General features: G+C 63.4%; 2 protein-coding genes across 4 annotated transcripts in view; one reads left to right on the top strand and one right to left on the bottom strand.

The window, feature by feature from the left end:
• The window catches only part of FANCA (FA complementation group A), a 32,874-nt gene extending 32,524 nt beyond the window's left edge, over positions 1-350 (bottom strand). The window contains exon 1 of the mRNA XM_027684908.1: positions 311-350. Within this exon, the coding sequence (XP_027540709.1) occupies positions 311-350 (40 nt within the window). The remainder of the gene's footprint in view (positions 1-310) is intronic.
• Positions 351-4,890: 4,540 nt separating this feature from the next.
• SPIRE2 (spire type actin nucleation factor 2) lies at positions 4,891-12,109 on the top strand. 3 transcript variants are annotated; one of them, XM_027684914.1, is made up of 15 exons: positions 4,891-5,158; positions 7,999-8,036; positions 8,208-8,567; positions 8,806-8,886; positions 8,962-9,126; positions 9,207-9,293; positions 9,402-9,510; positions 9,587-9,756; positions 9,836-9,986; positions 10,098-10,231; positions 10,311-10,445; positions 10,527-10,594; positions 10,689-10,716; positions 11,002-11,117; positions 11,208-12,109. In XM_027684914.1, exons 1-15 carry the CDS (start codon positions 4,945-4,947, stop codon positions 11,422-11,424), a joined length of 2,073 nt encoding a protein of 690 aa, XP_027540715.1. In that variant the 5' UTR covers positions 4,891-4,944; the 3' UTR covers positions 11,425-12,109. The 3 variants fall into 3 exon arrangements, with proteins under 3 accessions (XP_027540715.1, XP_027540718.1, XP_027540716.1); XM_027684917.1 differs by lacking the exon at positions 4,891-5,158 and adding an exon at positions 5,713-5,993; XM_027684915.1 differs by lacking the exon at positions 4,891-5,158 and adding an exon at positions 6,016-7,701.
• Positions 12,110-12,503: the final 394 nt, after the last annotated feature.

Below are 12,503 nucleotides of genomic sequence, written 5' to 3'. Positions count from 1 at the left end.
GGGGGGGGTTGAGGTGGGTGGGAAGGGTGTATGATGCCAGGTGGGCTGTACAAAGTCGAGGGGTGTACGAGGGCACGGGGAGGTGTATGAGAGCACAGGAGGCTGTCTGCAGTGGGCAGAGGTATGTGTATGAGGATGGGAGCGTAGCAGGGCAGAGTGGGTGTATGAGGGCAGGGGGGTATGCGAAAGGTAGAGGGGGGTGTATGAGGGTAGAGAGATGGGGCATATTTGGGCAGAGGGGGGACATTCCCCCCCCGGCTTAGCCGGGGCTCTCCCGGAGCTCCCCCCGGTGCCGCTCAGCCCCACGTACCGAGCAGGTCCCGCCAGCTCCGCCCGCCCGCGCCCGCCATCGCGCGCCGCCGCTTCCCGCCACACCGACCCGCGCCGCCATTGGCTGCCGCCGGCCGAGCCCGCCTCTTCCCATTGGCTGGAAGGGCAGAGAGGCGTGGTCGTGCCCGCCCTGCCGCTTCTGTCTATTGGCTGAAAGAATGGGTTGGTCCCTCCCCTGCCGCCATCTTGGTAGTGGCGTGGGCGGGGGCTGGCATGTTGGGGAGGGCGGCGGGAGAGGCGGGGGGATCGCGGCTGTGGCTGGAGAGGGCAATGTGGGGACACGCGACGGGATGTGGGGAGATATGGAGGAACACGGGTGAGGGGCTCTGATCCTGTCTAGATATGGCCCTCATAGCCCCGTGTCCCTCGGCGCTCAGGATGCTGCTGACTTGTGCCCCACCCAGGTACAAGAGCGGCTGGAATTCCCAAAGGGAGGAATCATCAGCATTGCTGGGGGAATAAATCATGGAATCATGGAGTGGTTTGGGGCAGAAGGGACCCTAAAGACCACTCAGTCCCACCCCCTGCCATGGCCAGGGACACCTTCCACTACACCAGGTTGCTCCAAGCCTTGTCCAACCTGGCCTGGAACGCTTCCAGGGATGGGGCAGCCACAGCTTCTTTGGGCAACCTGTGCCAAGGCCTCCCCACCCTCATAGCCAAGAATTTCTTCCCAATATCCCACCTAACCCTGCCCTCTGGCAGTGGGAAGCCATTGCCCCTTTTCCTGTCATTCCATACCCTTTTCCAAAACCTCTCTCTCTCTTTTTTTCTCAGCTCCCTTTAAGTCCTGAATGGCTGTAAGGTTCCATAGGAAGCAGTGTAGAATTCCCAGAGGGATTTTCCCTCTGGTCTGATCCTCCCTGGCGATGAACCACAGCTGTCAGCCGCCGTCCGCATGCGACCATCGGGAATCAGCTCCTGCTCCTGCTGGAATTGGCCGTGGGATGGTTCATTGTGAGCTGGCCCCGGAGGGGGTGAGTCAGCAGCACACGCGCCAAGAGCTGGAGAACACTTCCCGGCAGTGCCAGAGAGTCTGGCAGCTGGTGCCGGGGAGGCTGCAGAGAGACCCCACAGAACCGAGTTTAGGAACCCTTGCCAGAGTCACATTCCTGAGATACGTTAACCCCTCAGGATGCCATTGTCAAGTTTAGGGCAGCCTCAGATTTTGGGATGCCCCACTAGGCCAGCCCCAGCAGGTGTCTGACCGAGAGCTTGGCATTCCAGGGTACTCCTGAGGTTTATTCACATGGACACTGGGGAGCTCTCACAGCATCAGTGTCCAGGGAACCTGGTCCTCCAGGTGGACCTGCTTACACAGGGGTGTAAGGTGGTGGGAAAGCAGCAGGATGGGCTCAGTGTCCCCTCAGGAAGATCCAAGTGCCAGTATCCAGTGCGGGAGTTCATTGCCTTGGGACTGGCTGGGGCATTCCAGGGAATCAGAAAGTCTAAGAGCAGTGAGTGCTGTGGAACACTGGGTCAGGGACTCTGGTTTGGCCAAGGAAGGAAAAACAGGGGAAACCATTGCTATGATGGAACCCAACAAGGCAACATCGAGAGGTACAGTAAAGAGCTCATCACTGCCCAGGGTTCCCATTGTGTGCCCTCAGTGTCCTCAAGGTCCCCACGATGTTCCCAAGGTCCCCATGGTGTCCCCAAAGTCTCCATGCCACCCCCAGTGTATCCCCAAGGTCCCCATGGTGTCCTCAAGGTTGTCCCCAAGGTTACTCGAGTGGCCTTGAAGTCTCCAATGTGCCCCCAAGGGTCACCTTAAGACCATCATGGTGATCCCAAGGTCCTCAGTGTGTTCCGAGGTCTCTGAGGGTGTTCTCAATGGCTCCAGGATGGTCCCCAAATGTCCCCAAGGTGTCCCTCAGAGCATCCCACTTTAAACTCCAGCCACATCCAAGGCCAGCATGCAGCAGTAGGAAACTGCCCTGTCAAATGCTCCCTCCTTCCATGTTCCCAGTTTATTGCAGCATGGAAGGAAAACGAGAGAAGCACGTCCATCCCACAGGTGCTCCATGTGCTTATTCCAGGTTCCTGTGGCTTTTTAGGGAAATTTTTTGCATATGACAGTTGAAACCCATGGGAATGGCATATCCCCAAGGAAACACGGCACACAGCTGCAGGTGGCTGGGGAAGGGTTCTGTCTGCCCTCCATCCCACCTCTGTGCCACTCTCTTCCTGATTCCACACTGAAGGAACCAGGAATTTCAACCCTCCCATAGCACTCTGACACCTTTTCCCAAACTCTTCATATTTTTTTTTCCTTTTATCTTTCATTTTTAATTCTATTTCCCTCATCCACATACACGCTTGGCTTCTGTTTGAGTTTTCCACTCTGGTAGCTTTTAATTATGCTGCGATTCCATATTAATTGCAGATTTACCCAAAGCAAAGGGCTCCGTGCTTTGTCATGCAAATGCCATCCCATGAATCCTGCAGGGTGGGTTATCCTCGTCTTCAAACGCCCGCACGTCCTCCCTGCTCCCCTCCCCGCCGGTGCCGCCCCGGCTGTGTCTGGAGGCGATGGAAAGCTGGCACCCGGCACCGCACAGCCCTGCTCTGGTGGGCTTTCCTCCCGGGAAGTCGCTTCCCAGGCAGGCTCCAAAACAGCTGATTATGGAGCAAACATTGCATTCAAATCTCTCGAACCAGAGCCAGGTGTTGGCTTTGTGGCCATGAGCTGCTCCAGGGGCTGGAGACATGTGCCATTCCATGTGGATGCAGCTGGGGATGCACTGTGCTCCCAACTCCCTGTAACATGCTCCCGCCTGGACATGGTGCATTTGAGCAATCCAAGAGATGCACCTGTATCCATCCTCCCCTTTCCCAAACCCCAGGGCACTGTACAGGGCTGCATTTCACAGTATTCCAGCTCCATTCTCCCATTTTCTTTCCTGAAGATGGAGCTGGCACTCCTCAGGTTCTCTGGGATGGGCACTGAAGGGCATTTCTCCTCCATCCCAGGCTCTTTGCCAGCGGTCTCTGGCCCTGCAGCTCCTTTGGCTATGTGGGACAAACAGAATCCATGTCCCTGCTCTGTCCCCCTCCCAGCCTAGCCAGCACAGCTCTGGGATTGATCCCAGTTTATGCTCATGGGTTAATGGAGCTGAGACAGGGTTTTATGCTCCTTCCATCATGGAAATGGGAAGCTCATCATGACAAGAGTATTCATGTGCTCCCTCTGACCTTTCTCATGGACTGGTTGTCCTTTCTGGTCTGCCAGCACAATCCTGCCCTCCCCATGTGTCCAGAGGGACAAGCCGATGCCCAAGAGCAATCCCACCATCAGCACCATGCCATGCCAGCCATTCCCAGTGGCTGTGGAATCCCCACACCACGTTCCCAAGGGACGTTGTCTCCCTAGAGACTCCATCTCATCCTGGCACCTTCAATCCGCTCCTGCTGCTCCTGGCCATGCACAAACCACACTCTGGCATCTGGAGTTCTTCTCCTTCCCTCTGAGGAGTTTTCCTGTCCCAGCCTGGCTTTTCCCTCCCAATCCCAGCTGAGCTCCCCAGGCTTCCCAGCACCTGGGAAGGTGCCTCATGGCAGGTGTCCCCATGGGTGCTGGCATCCTGAGTTCCTGCCCTTGCTCCTGCTCTGTGTCCCCAGGTGACCCCAGTCCCAAGGCCATCATGTCCCTCCACCTGCTGCTCCACACATGGCACGTTGACTCTGTGGGGTGGGAGCCAGGGCTAGGGCTGAGCCATGTGCCATGTCCACCCTGATCCTCTCGGGGTGAATGGGGCTCTTGTGTCCCTTGTGGGGTGTCAGCCAGCATTGCCCCGCACCCACCCCAGGCACTACTCCTCATCGCGTGCCCTGCACCCCATGCCTGGGGCATCCACGCCCTGTGCCCTCTGCCCTATGCCCAGGTGTGCGCCCTGCGCCCTGCACCCTACACCCAGGTAACCCAGGGCAACCCCTCCCTGCACCCAGTTCTATAGCCTGGGCGGGCCGGGTTGGGCCATGCTGTGATGTACTGTCCCGTGCTGAGCTGTGCCATCCCAAACTGAGCTGTGATGTGCCGTGCTGTGGCGTGCCATGCCAAGTTGTGCCATTCCGAGCCATGCAATACTGTACCGAGCTGTGCTGTGCCGTGCCACACTCTAATGAGCCATGCCACACTGTACAGTGCCGTGCGATACCATGCAGTGCCACACAGTACAGAGTCATGCCATGGCATACCGAGCCGTGCCACACCGTACCAAGTTGTGCCATACATATCGAGCCACGTCGTAACGTGCCGTGCCGCACCGTACCATACCGTATCGTACCGTATCGTACCGTACCGTGCCGTACCGCACCGTACCGCACCGAGCCTCCTCGCCCCGCGCCGTCTCGATCCGCCCGTGCCCCCCGGCGCCGCCGCGGCCCCTCCCGACGGGTGCCCCCGGTGGTGCCGGTGCCGGCGCCGGGGCGGTGGGTGTGGCCGGGGCGGTGGGCGGGGCCTGTCCCCGTGTCCCCGCCTCCCCCGCGCTCCCGGCGGTGCGGGACGGGCCGGGCCGATGGCGCGGGCGTGGCCGTGGCCGTTCGGGGGCGTGTCCCCGCGCGCCCCCGCCCCGTGTCCCCCGCCCGCCGCGCTCGGCGGTGCGGGATGGGGCGATGGCGCGGGCGGGCGCGGGGCCGCCGCGGGAGCTGTCCCTGGAGGAGGTGCTGAAGTGCTACGAGCAGCCGCTGAACGAGGAGCAGGCCTGGGCGCTCTGCTTCCAGGGCTGCCGCGCCGCCGCCGCCGCCCCCGTGGCCCCCGCGCCGCTCCGCACCGCCGACATCCGCCTCCGCGCCGACGGCTCCCTCCGCCTGCCCGCCCCGCCGCACGGTGAGGTCGCCGCTGCACGGGAGGGGCGGGAGCGGGCGGCGCCCGCGCGGGGGGGGACGGGACGGCACCGCCGAGCGGGGCTTACCGGGGCTTACCGGGGCTTACGGGCACTGGGACTTGCTGGGGTTTACCGGGGCACCGGGGCTTACAGACACCGGAGCGGGGCACCGAGGCTTACCCGCACCAGGAGTTACCGGCACCGCGGGAGCGGGGCGCCGGGGTTTACCACAGCTTACCGGGGTTTAATGGCACTGGGGCTTACCAGGGCTTACCGGCACCGGGACTTACCGGCACCGAGAGCGAGGCACCGGCAGCGGGGCACAGGAGCTTACTGGCCCTGGGACCCAGGCACCTGGACTTACTGGCACCGGGGCTTAGCAGGACCAGGGCCTGCCGACACCAGGAACGGGGCACCGGCATCGGGGCTTACCAGCACCGGGACCCGGCATATCGGGACTTACCGGCACCGGGGCTTACTGGTACCGGGAGTGAGGCACTGGGCTTACCGGCACCGAGACTTACAGGCACTGGGACTTACGGGCGCTGGGACCCGGGGCACCGGGTCTTACCAGCATAAAGAGCGGGCACCTGAGACTTACCGGCACCGGCAGGGGGTGCTGCACCGGCGTAGGGGACGCGGAGGGACGAGGGATATCGGCTGCGTGGGGGGCAACCGCAGCGGCCCTGGCGGGAGGGACCGGCACCGGTGGAGAAGGACCTGTACCGGGAGCGACGGATAGGCAGGAGAAGCGACATCGCGGGGGGGGGGCAGGCACAGAGGCAACGGCCGCAGGGGAGCGGTGCGGGGAGGGCACCGGAGAAGCTGAGAGAGACTGTGAGGATGGAGAGAGGGACAGTATCGGCACCGGGGGGCAGGAAGGCAGCAGAGGCGGGGACGGGGATGAGCCCCAAGCCCTGGCCCCGGCGTTGGGGACTGGCAGCGGCACTGCCGGGATTGGTGGGGAAGATGGGCTGATGAATTCGGGGTCCAGGGCTGCTGTGGCACCGACACTGGCACCGGCAGGGCCTCCCGGGTAACCCAATGAGGCTGGACCTGGATGTAGGGGTATGCGTGGTCCTGGCATCCACCGTGAGGCTGCAGGACACACACGGCAAGGACAGACAGACACGGGGACACCCACAGGGACATCCATGGGTCACCCACACCTGCACACACAGGGCACTTCGTCCTGCCCCAGCCCCCTGTGCATGGCACACGGGACAGCCCCATCTCCGACCTTCAGCCTCCCGGCCATCTCTCCATGGGAGACTGGCACTGCCAGCCACAGTTGTGACGGTTCAGGGGTGTCACTAGGCTGGGCTGGCTGCCAGTGGTGACACTGGGAGGCTCCAGGAGCACCTGGAGTGCAGCCAATGCCTCCACCTGTCTCGTCCAACGGCGAGGCCACAGGGGCCGGTGCTGTGGGGTCACTGCATGGCCTTGATGCCAGTGGCCGGGCAGACGCCAGGGCGTGTTGGGCATCTCCATGCCCAAGGCAGGGACACACATGGGCATGGCACGTGCCTGTGGCATCTGAGCATGGTGTGGTCACACCGGCTCCACTGGTCCTGCTTGGGAATGGCCCCACGCCCTGCCCTGAACCACTGTGGGGCTGGAGCCGGTGTCACTTGCCAGTGCCACCGTGCCAGTCCCACCGTGCCAGTGACACCGTGCTGCCTCCTGCTACCAGGTCACTTCTGTGCCAACCTGAGCCATCTCCCCAGGGATGAACCAGGCCTCTTCACAGTGAAGCCTGAGGCTGGAAAGGCTCTGGGTGCCTCTGGGCACCGTTGCAGGTGGTGGTAACAACCTGGCACGTGGCTTGGCAGCTCTGCCTGGGCATGGGGCTGGATCCGCACTGGGTGAGCCAACAGCACCCTCTGGAGCCATTCCAGTCCCCTGTCCCATGGGAACTCCCTCCTTAGCTGTGTCCCAGTGGCTAGAGGGAGCTGCTGGGACCCACTGGGCTCATCCTGCTGGCCAGGCACCAACTGCAGGGTTGGCATCCCAGGGCTGGCACTGCAGTGGGAGCTGGGCATGGCTGGGGCATATGGGTTGGTGATGGGTTTGTGTGTGGCACCGTGACCACCATTGGAGCTGCCCTTGCTGTCCGTTTCTGGCTGGCACACGACTGGCATATCCTTGCAGCTGCCGCATTGATTAGCTCAATGCAGAGCTAATGGTCAGGAAGTGGAGCTGGAAGCCCCAGGGACACTGCAGAGGCCACTTGTGTTCCTCGTCCTGCGGCTGCCAGGAGAGTTTGAGCTGCCCACGAGCATGTCCTGGGCTCTGTGTGTGCATGTGTGTGTGCCGTGTTCCAGTTGTGGCTGCCAGTCCCCACCCTGCCAGTGCTCACAGTCCCGATACCCACACTGCTGGTGCTCATGATGTCAGTGCCCACACTGCCACTGCCCACACTGCCGGTGCTCACACTCCTGGTGCTCACACTCCTGGTACCCACACTCCTGGTGCCCACAACCCAAAGGGATGCAGAGGCATTTCCCCATGGTTGCAGAGCTCTCAGTTCCCTCCAGCCCTGGAGGTGAGTGATAAAGGAACGCCTGTGCCCCCCTGGATGCGGCGCTGCCACTGCCTGATGCCAGGGCTCAATGTGCGGGTGCCCACTGCCCCATGGAGCCATGCCCTGGGACCAGGACAGGATGAGAGCAGCCAGGAACGGGAGTCCTGGGTTGGGGTAGAAACTGTTGGGAGTGGGACCTGCTCAGGGTGGATACGCCACAGCTGAGCTGGGTGGGCAGCACATCCCCAGGTGATGCAGGGTGGGATGCCCAGTGCGGGGCTATGGGTGCAAGTGGTGACTCTGCCCTCCTCCCTCCAGACCTGCCCGCGCTGCTGACGCCCTCCGCTGAAGCCCAGGTATGCGGGGGCCGATGACTGGCCCCATCTGCCATCACACGCCAGTGTGGGGTGGGCACTGCCACCTGGTCCCCTTGCCCATGGGTGCTAGGATGGGACCCAGCACTGATGGGTGAGGGGGCAGCTGGTGCCAGGGTACATCCAATGCCCAGCCTGTGCCATGTCCTGCAGATGGTGCAGTCGTTGGGCTTCGCTGTGTACCGGGCACTGGACTGGGGGCTGGATGAGAACGAGGAGCGGGAGCTGAGCCCACGCCTGGAGCAGCTCATTGACCTGATGACCAACAGCGACTCAGAGGACAGTGGCTGTGCCACAGCTGACGAGGGCTATGGGGGGCAGGAGGAGGAGGAGGAGGGGGGCGAGGGACCGCCGCGCGCTGTGCGCACCTTTGGCCAGGCCATGCGGTGCTGTGCTGCCCGCCTGGCCGACCCTGCCGGCGCCCCGGCGCACTACCAGGCTGTGTGCCGCGCACTCTTCGCTGAGACTGTGGAGCTCATGGCCTTCCTCGCCAAGATCCGTGATGCCAAGGAGGTGAGTGTGGGTGGCCACTGGCACCGCTACCTAGCCGGGGAAGCCAGCCAGTGCCCTCTCTGCCCATCCCACCAGGGCTGCTGGTGCCGGCGTTTGGCCATAACATCTCCCAGAGTGCTGTGCCAGCTGGGAATGCGGGTGTTTTTGGGTGTACCTTAGTGCTGCAGCCCCATGACATGGTCTCAGTCGGACCCTCAGTGCCACCAGGGCAGGGTGACAGTATCTTGTACCACAACAGCTGCTGCAGAAGCTGAAGGAGGATGAGGAAGAGGAGGAGCGGCCGGCGGCAGAGCTGGGCAGCCTGCGCAACACCGACTGGGTACAGTGGCATGTTGGGGCATGGGGGCCATGATGGGTGGGTGGGTGCTGACACTGTGTCCATGTGCCCCCCCAGGCCCGGCTGTGGGTACAGCTGATGCGAGAGCTGCGGCACGGCGTGAAGCTGAAGAAGGTGCAGGAGAAGCAGTTCAACCCGCTGCCCACTGAGTACCAGCTCACGCCCTTCGAGATGCTCATGCAGGACATCCGTGCCCGCAACTACAAACTCCGCAAGGTCATGGTGAGGGCAGCCACTGTGCCAGCCCCTCACCCTCCATCCTGCCATGCCCCAGCCTGGCACTGACCCCCTGCCCTCCCCAGGTGGATGGAGACATCCCCCCACGGGTGAAGAAGGATGCCCACGAGCTCATCCTCGACTTCATCCGCTCCCGGCCCCCCCTGAAGCAGGTGAGCGCTGGCACTGGGACACCTCCCTGGCACGGTGCCATGCCCACCCTGGGAGTGCCATCCCTGAGCCATGGCTACCACTTGAGGTCCCATTCACACATCCCACAGGCATCAGAGCGACGGCTGCGGCCCCTGCCCCAAAAGCAGAGGACGCTCCATGAGAAGATCCTGGAGGAGATCAGGCAGGAGCGGAAGCTCCGGCCCGTGGAGCAGAAAGGTACCGGTGTCCCCTCCCTGCTGTGACGCGCCAGCTCTGTGCCCATCCCCATGGTGCTGAGACTGTCCCTCTGCAGGGTACAGCTCCCTGCCCTGCATCCCACATGCCTGTGCTGGCCGCCTGGCCTCCAACTCCTGCCTCGAGCTCTCTCGGTGCCCGGCCAGTGCCATGCCCACACGCCCACGACCACGTGTCCTCCTCAAGGCGCCCACTCTGGCCGAGATGGAGGAGATGAACCTCTCAGAGGCAAGGGGGGACCCTGGAGGTGGGGGGACACAGGGGGGTGCCAGGTCCCTGGGGTGATGTGGTGCCCATGGCCTTGCAGGATGAGGACTCTCCAGGCACAGAGGTGCTGCTGAAGCGGGATCGCTCCTTCTCAGAGCAGGACCTGGCACAGCTGCAGAGCCAGCTAGGGGCTGACCAGACTGCACCCCAGGACCCGGAGCCACTGCAGCCTGAGCCCCGGCCCCGCTCAGGTACCGCCGGAGGTCCCCATGTCCCATCCCCAGGGGGCTGTGCCATGCCCTGTGGCAGTGGTGGCACCAGGTAACATGGGCTCACCATGACCTCCCTGTCCCTCCTCATAGGCTCTGTCCCTGCCAGCTGTCACCGGCTGCCAGATGGCCCAGCACCGTCCCGGGCTGCCCTTGGTGCTGTGGAGGAGAGACCAGAGGACGGATCCAGTGCTGCCCCCACCACCAGCTCCAAGCACCTCTGGCTGGTGGGTTCTGGGGACACCAGGCAAGCGTGACTGTGGCTCCTTCTGCCACAGCTCATAATGACATTCCCCTGTCCTGCAGGAGTTCAGCCACCCCGTGGAGAGCCTGGCCCTGACTGTGGAGGAGATGATCAATGTCCGCAGGGTGCTGGTCAAGGCTGAGATGGAGAAGTTCCTGCAGAGCAAGGAGCTGTACAGCAGCCTGCGGAGAGGGAAGGTGGGAATGGGGCCAGGGAGCCAGAAGGGTTGGTGGAGGTGTACCCCCACCCAACTCCAACTCACCCCACTCTGCCTGCAGGTTTGCTGCTGCTGCAGGGCCAAGTTTCCCCTCTTCTCCTGGCCCGCAGCCTGTCTCTTCTGCAAGCGGTGAGCACTGTGCTGTGCCACGTCATGGGGCTGGGAGGGTGGCAGGAGGGTTCCTGTGATGGCCCCACTCACACACCTCTCTCTGTGGCCCCAGGTCTGTCTGTAGCTCCTGCAGCCTGAAGGTAAGGGACTGGCCCTGGCCAGTGTCACTGTGTCCCTGTCCTGCCTTGCCCCATTTTGTCCTTGTCCTGTCTCTGTTCTCCCTTGTCCCTGCCCCATCCCATCCCTGTCCTGCCTTGTCCCTGTATGTGTCCTGCTATTTCTTTGACCCATCCCGTCCCTGTCCTGCCCCATCTCATCCTTGCCCCTGTCCCACTCCATCCTATCCCTGCCCCACCCTATCCCAACCGTGTCCCATCCTACCCCTGTCCCCATCCCATCCCATCCTGACTTCCACATCCCGGCAGATGAAGATGCCTTCCAAGAAGCTGGCTCACATCCCCGTCTATGCGTTGGGCTTCGAGAGCCTCCCGGGCTCGCTGCTGCCCAAGGCGCTGCCGCTGCGCCGGAGGGAGCCCTTCCAGTGAGTCCCTGAGCTTTCCTCCCCATTCCTCCCCCCTCCTCCTCCTCCTCCTGCTCCCGGCGGGTGCCGACGGAGTGCTCTATGCCGCAGCTCGCTGTCGGGGCCGTGCTGGCGCCGAGTGGAGGAGGAATTCCCGCACATCTACGCCCAGGGCTCGGTGCTGCGGGACGTGTGCCCCGACTGTGCCGGGTTCGTGAAGGACGTGGTGAGCTCCAGCCGGCGCAGCGTGGCCGTGCTCAACGCCAGCGCCGCGTCCCGGCGCCACGCCAAGGCCCGCTCCCTCTACAGCGACGCCTGGCTCCAGTGAGGGGCCCCATGCCCCGGTGATGGGCGCCACGGGGGTGCCCCCCCGCTGTACATATATACATAGAATGGATACACACAGCCTCTATATTTATATACGTTATGGATGAGGGGCAAAAGGACCCGTTCCTGCCATCCCCTTCCATCCCTGCCACGAGCCCCTGGGGGCACAAGTCCTGCCATGGGGCACCTGCAGCCCCTGAGGGCATGGATCCCACCGTGGGGTACCCACAGACCCCGAGGGGATGGATTCCACCGTCGCACAGCCCCTGAGGGGGTGGATCCAGCTGTGGGGTACCCACAGCCTCCAGTGGAACGGATCCAGCTATGGGACACCTGCAGCTTCCGGGGGGAAGGATCCCACCGTGGGGCAACTCCTGGGAGAACAGGTCCTGCTGTGGAGCACCCACAGCCCCTGAGGGGATGGATCCCACCATGGACAACTGTCAGTCCCCAGATGGATGGATCCTGTTGTGGGACACCCGCAGCCCCCCCGGGGGCACAGATCGCACCGTGGGGCAGCTCCTGGGGGAACAGATCCCACGGTGGGGCACCTGCAGCCCCCTGTGTTGGCTCCCCCCAGCCCTGCTTCTGTGCCAAGCCCTGGCTGTGCCGGGGTGCCCGGTGCCCTGGGCTGGCACGGCTGCTCTGTATGTTCCCCCTCTGATAATAAACCCGCTGGGCTACCCCGGGGCCGCGTGGTTGGTCCTGAGTGGGTGGTTGGGAGGGAGAGCGGGTGCAGGGTGCTGGGAGATGTGAGGGGGCCGGGGACCACCACCCCCTGTACTCCACTCCACTCCATCGCTCACATCCCCCCTCGCCATCCTTCCTGTCCCCTCCCACGGCAGTGCCCACCCGCGACCCTGCACAGGACCGTGGGAACACCCCGCTTCCCATTCCCATGCTCATTCTCACCGCCCCCAGCCTGTCCCCCCGGCCCATCCCCGGCTCTCCCCCGTGTCCCGGGGCCATCACCCCGCACCGGTCCCGTGGCAAACACCCCGTTCCCACGCCCCCCCCGGGACATATTTCACGCGGGGCTTGCGCGGGGACAGCCACGGCGGTCGCGGGGGGCGGGGCGTG

This window comes from Neopelma chrysocephalum, unplaced genomic scaffold (assembly GCF_003984885.1).
Source record: "Neopelma chrysocephalum unplaced genomic scaffold, ASM398488v2 Primary Assembly neopelma1_68, whole genome shotgun sequence".
Classification (NCBI taxonomy): domain Eukaryota; kingdom Metazoa; phylum Chordata; class Aves; order Passeriformes; family Pipridae; genus Neopelma; species Neopelma chrysocephalum.
Note: the sequence above shows the minus strand (reverse complement) of the source record. Positions and strands in the feature narration are given on the sequence as shown.

Coding starts and splice junctions, on each gene's coding strand:
- SPIRE2 (XM_027684914.1), top strand. CDS start 4,945: ATGGCGCGGGCGGGCGCGGGGCCGCCGCGGGAGCTGTCCCTGGAGGAG. Junction 10,232..10,310: donor GCTCCAAGCACCTCTGGCTG/GTGGGTTCTGGG, acceptor CCTGTCCTGCAG/GAGTTCAGCCACCCCGTGGA. Junction 10,446..10,526: donor GCAGCCTGCGGAGAGGGAAG/GTGGGAATGGGG, acceptor CTCTGCCTGCAG/GTTTGCTGCTGCTGCAGGGC.